Source organism: Coffea eugenioides, chromosome 1 (assembly GCF_003713205.1).
Source record: "Coffea eugenioides isolate CCC68of chromosome 1, Ceug_1.0, whole genome shotgun sequence".
Lineage (NCBI taxonomy): Eukaryota > Viridiplantae > Streptophyta > Magnoliopsida > Gentianales > Rubiaceae > Coffea > Coffea eugenioides.
Window position 1 is genome coordinate 44,597,356 of NC_040035.1, and position 10,303 is coordinate 44,607,658.

General features: G+C 38.0%; 2 protein-coding genes across 2 annotated transcripts; both read right to left on the reverse strand.

The window, feature by feature from the left end:
* Positions 1–2,070: 2,070 nt before the first annotated feature.
* Positions 2,071–3,564, reverse strand: LOC113782189 (F-box protein At5g07610). Its single transcript, XM_027328100.1, has one exon. The coding sequence runs from the start codon at positions 3,406–3,408 to the stop codon at positions 2,200–2,202; it is 1,209 nt and encodes a 402-aa protein (XP_027183901.1). The 5' UTR covers positions 3,409–3,564; the 3' UTR covers positions 2,071–2,199.
* Positions 3,565–6,295: 2,731 nt separating this feature from the next.
* LOC113777037 (ubiquinol-cytochrome-c reductase complex assembly factor 1) lies at positions 6,296–10,267 on the reverse strand. The gene is made up of 7 exons (XM_027322085.1): positions 9,939–10,267; positions 9,424–9,637; positions 9,102–9,268; positions 8,219–8,343; positions 7,760–7,829; positions 7,343–7,391; positions 6,296–6,648 (listed from the first exon to the last, which is right to left on the reverse strand). The coding sequence occupies exons 1-7, from the start codon at positions 10,119–10,121 to the stop codon at positions 6,587–6,589; spliced, it is 870 nt and encodes a 289-aa protein (XP_027177886.1). The 5' UTR covers positions 10,122–10,267; the 3' UTR covers positions 6,296–6,586.
* Positions 10,268–10,303: the final 36 nt, after the last annotated feature.

Consider the following 10,303-nt stretch of genomic DNA (forward strand, 5'->3'; position numbering starts at 1 on the left):
GTTTAATAAGATTTGTTGCATGGCTTCAGAGATGAGGGCCAAATGCAGGAACTGAGAGGACTACTGTTGCTAACAACAATAAGAGAGCCAGACCTTCCATTGCTGTTGGCTCAGAACAAACTCCAGCAGTCACTGCATCTTCAATATCCACTTATGTTGGTATGGGATCTCACATTGACAATAGCAGCACCAGTATGAGGTTCTAGTTAGTGCTAGTATTATGAGTTTTGCTTTGGGAAGCTAATCTGGTACATTTGTATACGTAGCAATCCTCATCATCTAGAATGATGTTCTTAGATAATGTTGCAAATGAGATTCTTGTTGATTGCTACATATTTTTGTTTAGTTGTATATGTAACGTATGCCAAGTGGTTAATTGCATTCCCAGTCCTAGTGAACAACTTCAAAGACTGATGTTTTGGTACTTATGTTTGGGAATTGCAATTTACTCTTGCCAAGTATGCTCTGCTGCTTCCCAGTCCCATGCTCTTGCAAAAATGTCATGCTGTGTTTTTTCGTTTAACTTTATGATTCTGATTCCTTAGGATTATGTGTGAAACTAGTACTGTTGTTTTCCAATGAACTTAGCTGGGGAGTATTGTTGTACCTAAGGAACTACACCTGATAGCTTAATGCATTTTCTGTCTAGCTTAACTTTGGTATAACACTGATAGGCAACAAATATGGGGGCATACGTATGAAGTAAAACATTCCTTCAACTCTTTTTCACATAGCTTAACACCATGTCCAAGTTACACATGCCTTCTGGTTCTTTCATGCATGACCAGTAAGGGCCAAACAGCTTGGAACACATCTACTATTACTGGAACAAGAAACTGTGATTGCTTTAACAATTTGAATGAAAAGATAAATTGCTAAGAGTACAAGATTGATGATGAACAAGAAAGTGATGCATGCATTCTGTTGAGGCACAAAGTTACATTCCTGATTTGCTTTCCTCAATGGAAGCACTACAGAATCAACACCATTTCTTGTACGCTGCACTTCTTCACCTTCATTTATTTGCCTCTGCAACTCTTCACCTTCATTTCCTTCATACCACTGGAAGTAGTTGCACTTTGAACAACTAAAATATAGCTTATCCGGATTTCTTTCACTCTCTGAGATTCGTAATGTAGCCTTCCGGTTGCATTTGCAATACCGGTTCTTCATGCTTAATGATGAAGGTGAATTGTATGACTGATCTTGGAAGGATGAACTAGCCATTTCTTTGCTTGCTTTCCTCTTTCAATTTTGCAGCTACTTCATGCGGTTCCCTCACCTTTTAATACCACTGGAAGCACTCAAATTAGCCGTTACATGTCCAACGGCCATGCAACAGTGCTCATACCAGCAAATTTATCTCCAATTCACATTCCACCTACTCTAATTTTCTTAATCACAGGATTCAGTCAAATTAAGAGTATGAAGGGAATTAAAATACTCTCCCTCCTCCAAAACCAATATTCTAATGTTACTTTAGACACCAGGGGCTGACATTGTTAAGAAAATGTCAATTCAAAGGGTGGTAAGAGAGATTTCTAAAATGTGAAGGGAGCTAAGTGATATTTGAAGAAACCTCAGGGGAGGTTTCTGATATTATCCCTTAAAAAAAAAAAGGTGTCAAGAAACTGCAGTTTAAGAGAATAGTACTAGAAGTTCTAATTCTGTGGCTATTTAATGAGCTACCCTGTTGGATGCAGGACAAGTGTGTTAAAAAAGCAATTGATCCTTATTTATTAAGTGAATTTCTCTAGAATTTCACAATTTTACTATTTGAATTGTGGTTTTGTAATAAAAAATTTCATATTTTTCGTGAATATATTTTTCGATCAATTTTTTTATCTCCCATACATTACATTCTTAAAAAATAATTATTTCACAAAAACTTTTTATTAAAAAATTGCAATTCAAACAGCAACTAATTTTTTGCCCTTTTCCTTGGGACATCAAAGAGGAGGTTGATTGATAATTTTTTTTTTTTGGTGGGGGGGGGGGTACCCTGTAGAAGTAAATATTCTGATACTATCGAAACAATTAAATGAAATGCAATATATTGACTGTATCGAAACAAAGAAGGAAGATGAGAAATTTACAAGTTTCTCAATTGTGTGACAAACCAATCCAAATCAAACAGATCAAGAAATGAGCCAAAAACACACCATAACAAGCTCAGGAAATTGTGGCTATTTATTTATATCAAACACAACAAAGTGATTCAATGTACTGATAAGCATTCACACCCTCAAATCTTAAATAGCCCTCATCCTCGGCACCCTCAAAATCACAGAGCTTCACGAAGGTTTTGGTGACCAGATTGTAACGAATGGCCTTACCGGGAATCTGCAAAACTAAGAAAGCTTCCTCTTCTTTTTCACCCCGAATGATAGACAAGACTGACAGTACATAGTAACCACCATCGTACGAGTCCAATTCAGTCCTGATCATTCCTGGAAATGCACTAGTAACCGCTGAAAGATCGACCATGTACTTGATATCCCATCCTGAGCAGTCCCTCCTCATTTCATACACATAGAACTCAACGTCTGGACGACCATACATCTGAATAAGGTTCAAATGGTCGCAAGATTCTCCGAAATAAGTCATTTCAGCTTCCTGTTCTGCATTATTAGGAGTTGGTCCCACTTCTCCAAGCCTTTCCTCATCAACATTGAAGTATAATGAATTATCACGACCCCAATGCCCGAGCCAATGCACTGATCCATTCCAGTAGATCCCATTCTTAAAATCATGTTTAGCAGCGAAAGGCTCCCCTGAAACTCTCCAGGGGCCTGCAGTGTCAGATGAGTATATCTGGATCTGATAAGACCCTGAAACCAGCTCAGAGGCCCGAACGCAGACAACTTTATAGGCAGACGACTTGGTAGGGTCAAAAGCCAAGCTTACTCCATATATGGTCCTCCTATATGCCGGCTTTGGGATTGTGGTTAACTGCTTTGTGGTGGGATTGAAAACATGATAGTTCTGTCGGGGGCGCTGAGCTCGGTAACTGGAACAATGCAATAGGCCATTGCAAGACTGTAGAATCTTTATGGAGCCTGCAGATGGATCACTGGCAAATTTTAGTACTGAAAATGGTGAGGAGGTCAGGTTATGGACGTCAAAGTTGATGTACTCGAATTTGGTTGGGTTGCTGCGAAAGCTTGTGCAGGGCAGGAATAGGCCTATTGCTGGCTTGGGAGCGGGATTGCGGTCCTGGTGGAGGACAGCAAATTGTGGGTTGGATATGAGAGAGAGCCAGCGTTTGGAGACAAACTTGAAACGGATGAGTGATCTTATTGGAAGGCGTAAGAGGATGTCTTCCAATAGCTCATCAATCGAAGCAACTATCTGAGCAGATGTTACCTGCTCGGCTGCTCCGGAGATCTTGACACTACTGATCTCCATTGGTGGGTTTTGGGATCGGGGACGGAGTTGCTGTGCTCAAATTTGTTCGTTAAGTCCTGCACTTATATACTCTGTTCTTGCGTAAAGATTGCTTTGCAAGCTGGTTGTGCAACTTACGTTTGTTCGTTTGTTTTATTGTACTTAATTTTATTTTATTTTTTTGTCATCACAGGGAGTATCCTGCGGATTAATTTCTCTGTGCTTATGCACCGCCCCCAAGGAATCGAACCACGACCACAAGGTACCAGGACCTAATGAGGCATGGTGGTCAGCAGCCGAGCCCACCCCGAGGGGCTTGTACTTAATTTGTTTATTGATCATATTTTTAAGTTTGGTTTTGTTTCTTGTTACGTGTGCGCTGAGTTGATTACCAAATCTTAAAGTCAGCTGGCAAAGTGGGGATTGCTAGGGAAGCTTTTGGTTAGGTAAAAGTTATGAGCATTTTTCTGTTGTTGAAACTTGCCTGGTACAGCGATAAATCATAAACAAAAGTGTAAAGAATTACTTAAAAGGATAAGATAGAAGCGCCACAATATTGGACTCAAACTGCAAGTCTGCAACCTTTGCCTGTCAATGAGCTAAAAGATTCTACCAAATTTGCCTTACTATTGGGTTTAGCAGGTTGCAGGAAGGCGGAAACAGGTAATTACCCTTTCTAATTTTATAATCAGCTAAGTAATTTGGTCGGCCAAGATTGCTTAGTCTGTATATAATGATTTATGATTTTTTTTTTTGGGATAATTTTAAAACCTACTATGCGTATAATGTCACCTGACACTTCAGAATTTTAAAAAAATATCACTTATCTCGCTTATTTTTAACTCTTTATAACATTATTGTCAACCCAATCCAAAAAACTCATTAGTGGATAGAGGATATAGAATATGTTTTCATTTCAATATTGCTTTTTTCTTGTGAACCATTTTAAATTCATAATAAATCTAGTTAATCCCTTAATGTTTAAAAACTTGACAGATATAAATTTTTAATTAGGTGTTACAAGGTGTTAAAACTCAAATGAGTTTGTAAACATAAACATTTTTTCCTTGGGTTTCAAGTCCTCAATCTAAACAAGGAATTTAGAAAATTTTCAAAAATTATAAAATTTTCAAAAACTCCTCAAATTGATTGAAAATACTTCACAATAAAGGAATAATCTTTTTTGGCTTGAGAACCATTGAACACATTCTTAAAACTAATTTTTTTTTTTTTTTGTACGTTAAAGTACCTATTGTTATATTATTTCCATCAAAATTACACATTTTCTCAGTTTGTCTTTATGTTCAACCCTTTATTAATGCTTTCAATTCTGAAATAAAAATAGGACAACAAAGAGCACTTCCAAATGAAAACTCTTCTCTATCCAAAAATGAGTTTTTAAATAATATATTTTGAAATGGGTTGACAAAAGGTGAGGGGGCAAATGGTATTTTATTTAAAGTTAAAGGGTTGGTGCTAAGTGAAACTGTGGAGGCTTCCAATGAAGTATGTATGAGTATGACAACGTTTTAGATTTATTATTATTCACTTTTGAGAACTTCAAATAAGGTGAATGGAATAAACGGAACTACAGAAACTAAAAGGGCCATTCCGTGAACACTTGTTAGTTAGCGGCTTGCATGGAGATATGATGTGCTTGGAACAATTTTTGCCAGAACAAATGAAAAGATTTTCCCAATCTGAGATTTTCTCAGAAATAAAGGGACTTTGAACCAGTTGCACTGAAAGAGACTGAGAGAGGGTAGAGAGACTCCATGAATTGGAAACAATCAAACCATCCACACATAGGAGAACCACCAAAGTTGCAGTGAGGAGCAAGATCACATATCTTCCCCTGCAACTGGCGTCTCCAAATTTAAACCGTATGGCTTTGCCGGGTATACTTAACACAAGGAATGACTATTCATCATCGGTCTTTCGAAAAAAATCCATTGTAAGGAATTTGTGGTAATGCAAACTCGAAGGGTCAAGTAAACTACAAATCAAGCTCAGGAAATGAATTTAGAGAAGCATATGCAGATAAGCTCGTAATGCGGCGACTTTCTTGAATCAAAAGCTAAATTGACAGCGTAAACTGATCGATTCGTACCTCATCTGTCATGGGAACTCTAGGGAGAGACAAGAGGGATAGTAATGAAGTCCTTGGTGGTAGGATTGAAGATATAGTAGTATTTGCAATCACCAGGATTTCGAGCTCGAAAACTACGACAAAGTAGTAAACCATTGCAAGATTGAAGAGCTTTTATTCCCCGCTTATCTTTGCCGAAAGTGGGAGATTTGAATGGGGAAGTCTCATTTAAAGTCAACGCTTTCTTGGCATCAAGTTCATCGAGGCCAAAGCCGACAAAATCATATTCTGGGTTGCCAAGGAAAGAAGAGCCGTGCAAAAGCAGGCCGGAGATTGCTTGGCTAAAGCCGTGATTTTTACGGTGACAAGACTCTGGGCTTCTTGTCACAGAAAGCCAATATTAGCTTTGAAGCGGATGAGGGATTTTACTGGCAGCAAATTTGGTGGCCGAAGACTTCTCCAATTCTTTGGGGCTTTCAGTTTCCCGAGCGACAGCATTCCCGACTTTGAAGCTTTTAGATGGGTTCGCACTTCAGAGAGAACTAGTTGGCAATAGTCGCTTAGGATGGCTGTTAGAAATGAAGAGCGCAGTGTAATGGCAATGGCTGCTTTGCAGAAGGTTCCAGTAAAGGTGATAGCTGTTAATAATTAACACGGGGCAGTAGATGTTGGCGTTGTAGCTTTTGAAGGTTAAAGACATTGACAAGCCACAAAAGCGTATTGAACCAAACAAAATCGTGTTTAACTGCATCGCTTAATAAAAATAATTTATTACTAGTATTATTTAGTGATATATTCATGTATTATTCGTTATAAATATGAAAGACACAAAAATTCCTCATCATTACTTAGCCGACTGCCAACAACCAAAAATAATTGGTAATCATTCAATGCACGAACAAATTGTACACAACCAACCCTTTGTTTGGCTACGAGCCCAATGGGGAGCCTCGGTATCGAGGATTCAATAAGAATTTGGCAATTTCCAAAGCATTTCTGGCACGTAAGACTTCAATCTAAAGTGCAAGCTATGGATTCTGGCATGGCTATCTGAATTCCCAGAGTTCACATCCAATGTTTTCTTTTTTTTGTTTTCCCTTTTTTGGGACATCAACTCTTCGAGCTTTTCAATGAAGTGAACATGAAGTTGCCTGAAAACAGAGCTTCTTTATCTGCCCATTCAAAACCATCATTAGTCAAAAGCTGTAACAACAATTAATCAACAACCTATGGGAGAACTATAGTTAAAAAGTTCAAGCATTAAGGGTAAACGTGTATAAACCGTTCTTACCAATAAACCGATTTCCATTCTCATTGATTACAGCTCTAACAAAAAATGAACAGGCAGGATTCTGTGAGACCAGTGTTTTTTTTTTCCAATATCTTAAAGCAAGGAAGACTTTCTCTCTGACTTCTTCATATTTATTTTGGTAACTTCAGGGTTACTAAAGTTTAAAATGAAAATAAACAATTCTATCAAAACTGTCTCCAGGCTTGATGAACAGTAAGGCAATCTTGTGGAAAACCTCAGGAACAGAGACTCCCCAAGTATCTAAATCAGTATTAAACTATATCCAAGAACATATCATCGTGCTCCCTTCAGTTCATTTGTAAAACAGCTAACATCCTTTGAGCTTCATCGAAGTTTTAGCTTTCTTTTTCTTTTTTACGAAGTATGCAACTGGTTCCAGTTCTCTTTTTTTCAAATCCAAATTGAATGAATACTCAGCCCAATGGTTTCAATGAATTCTTGTTTCCTTAATTTCAGGGAAGGTTCACGAGGGTGCAATATAAACGTTCTTACATGGCATAACACCATAGTGCTAGTGGAAGACAAGCATATTGCGAAGCAGACAGATCAAGTACCTGTTAGTGATAGGCAACCTGATTCTCGACGAACATACCTTGACATTGCCTGCAAGTAACAGGAAGAAAACAACAAAAATTTAGTATGCTAAACTGACTTTTGAATTTGATATATGTTGTCCTGACGCACCAAGCATTCACCATTGAAAAAGCAGAAAACTCAAGCTGCCATGGTGCGCTACTGAGTAAAACAAGCCATGGAGGCAAAAATGGGTAAAACAAGCCAATGCTCCAGCATAGATGCCATTACAACTTCATGAAATTAAGACTAAGTCCAGGATTGCAAAAAATCATTACAAGTTCTGAGCACCCAACACTGCCCTAGGCGTTTCTTATCAGGCAGCGAAGGAAAAGGCCATTAAAATTCTTGACACTGAATTGATGAAACTTTTCTGGCAAAAGTAGGCAGATACTCACCTGAAGAGGTACTAAGGCAGCATCAGTAGGTACTTTAGACGAATCGCCATCATCAGATTGAAAAACATTCCTAAGGAATAAAAACGATGAAATTCATCAAACAGAATAGACTTGTTATTGTCTTGCTGCTAAGAAAATTATACAACAGTTCCTTGATATAATATTCAAGGTAAGCTTCAAATTTACTTCTGAGAGTAAGGATGCCATTATATAATCAACAGTAAATAACACCTAAAGTAAGAAATCCATTAAGACAAGAAAATGTCTATCAGCTCTGCTGATCAAATGAAACTACCACAGTTCAATACCAAGATAAGTATGCTGTCATCACATCAAATGACCATGTGCAAAATGATTAGGATCTGAAGCACTTAATGACAAGCTCTTACAATTGCATTTGATGGTAGAAAAATATATTGTTGTGGCCAAACATCCATCCTAAAAGTTTAAACACCGTACCTCCAGATCACATTTTGCAACTCATCCTTCTTAGCTTCAGGAAGCATGGCAGTGTCATATGCAACAATGTTCCCATAAAATATCTTCTCCAAATTCTTCATCCATTTGCCCAACAGCAATTTGACCTGCAGTTTCACAGAAAAAAGGACATGAACAAAGATAATCGTTGAACAAACAAAAAGCAAAAAGTACAGGCCATTGCAGATATGCTGACCACTCAAAACATGTACAAAAATTGTCGAGGCCATCTCCAATAAATACCACAACCAAAATTTGTGTAACTAAGAAAATCATAAATGGAAGTGAAAACAGGATTATCAGAGTTACCGCACAACCAAACAAAATCAGGAACATCAGGGTCCATTTATAGAAAAGAAAAGAACTGATTTGAGCTGATGCCTTATGCAGGTAAACAGGTTAGGATTATTTCTCCATGCAGCTTTACACAGAGCCTAGACTGACAACAAGTAAATAAGAACAAGCACCAAACTGTTGCTTTTCTTCATTATCCTTCTTTCCTTCATACCAGTGACTCCAAGTACGCGCAACTCTAGATTTCATTTTACTACCTTTCCCTATTGTGTTCATTTTATACCTGTCTGACAGTTGGGTTCATGAGTCCAAAATGTTTGCTTCCTAAACCACATCCCCCACCCATATAGTGAAGTGATATCAGAGCAAGTCACCAAACCTTTCTAAAAACCAAGAAACTGACTGTCAAACCTCAATCACTTTCACCACACTTCTGGGGAAACTTCAACATGATTAGCACTACCATGATATTGCTGGGGAAGCATGTAACATTAAAACTGAATCAAATGCCAGGAAAATTGAACAGCAAGATTCCAAGCTCTAAACAAGTATTTGGCGAGAGGTCACCAACCCCTTCCTTATCAACTCTCAATTCCACATCATGATTGTATCTCTCATACAAGTACTGCCCCAAGTCTCCTCCTTCTTTTCCTTCTTCTTTTAAGCGGCGTAATACAAGCCACATATGGAGCACAAGCAAGGCAAATGTTGTTTTAAAGGTCTTCTCCAGCCTAAATACTGCTTCACATCAAAAAAATATGATGAACATTAGAGTACTTAATCATATGTAAACTACCTGGTATTGTTAAATAACAAAAGGACAAGTAAATACAAATTCATCAGGTGATCTTGAATAGCAGATTGCAACAGATAGTAATTCATAAAAGACTAACCATTATAGATTGCCGGTTTGTCAACTTGAGAAGTAATTCGGAGGTAAATTACATTTGCCCCACGAATAGACTTGCTCTGTTTGCTATAGAAAAGCATCAGTTTAAGGATAAAACGCTTGATTCCTTCATAATGTGGCTCTTCAATTCTCAGCGGTGAATCAGCAGGCAATGCCAAAGAACAAGGTTTTGACCAGAACATCTTGTTCAAATTCACCTGCTTGAACGAACAAAATATTTTCATTCATACAACCAGTTCAAAAAACCCGAACATAGCCTGTAAATTCACCAATTCCACTTTTCAAAGGCTTATGAGATTCTAACAGCAAGAATGACCTAGACTAAAGCAAAGAAATTTACTCTTCCGACAGAAAATTTACAGAAGCACAAAAGAAACAGAAAAAAAAATTGGAATTTATTAACTAAAGAGGAAAGGAAAAATATTTCGAGGACATACACAGATTACAGAGACAATCAACTTCCACTGATGAAAACAGAGTGATGTGATGTACACTTACATCCGTTTTAGCGGTGAAGTTTTTCACGGTAGGATCAGGCACGGCGGAATCTACGGTGGCCGCAACATCCGAGTAATGAATACGTGAAGACGGATAGAAATGGGCAGCATGGACGAAGTTATTCCTCCCTGGAACAGCCCTGGAATAATTGTTAGCTGCTGCTCTCCACAATCTCCCCAGCATTTTTTGTCGTAATCTATTCTGTACGAAGGAGTACTAAGATTTCAAACAAAAAAGAAACCAATAGAACACATGCTCCACTGGGTTACACTAGCAATGAGCTGCAAACCTAGGAGTAGAGATGAAGACCGAGGACCAAGGTTACTTAATTTCCGTCATCTTTGGAAGCATGATCATTTTTATTT

Coding starts and splice junctions, on each gene's coding strand:
- LOC113782189 (XM_027328100.1), bottom strand. CDS start 3,408: ATGGAGATCAGTAGTGTCAAGATCTCCGGAGCAGCCGAGCAGGTAACA.
- LOC113777037 (XM_027322085.1), bottom strand. CDS start 10,121: ATGCTGGGGAGATTGTGGAGAGCAGCAGCTAACAATTATTCCAGGGCT. Junction 9,638..9,938: donor ACTTCACCGCTAAAACGGAT/GTAAGTGTACAT, acceptor TCGTTCAAGCAG/GTGAATTTGAACAAGATGTT. Junction 8,344..9,101: donor TGAGAGTTGATAAGGAAGGG/GTTGGTGACCTC, acceptor GTGAAACTGCAG/GTCAAATTGCTGTTGGGCAA.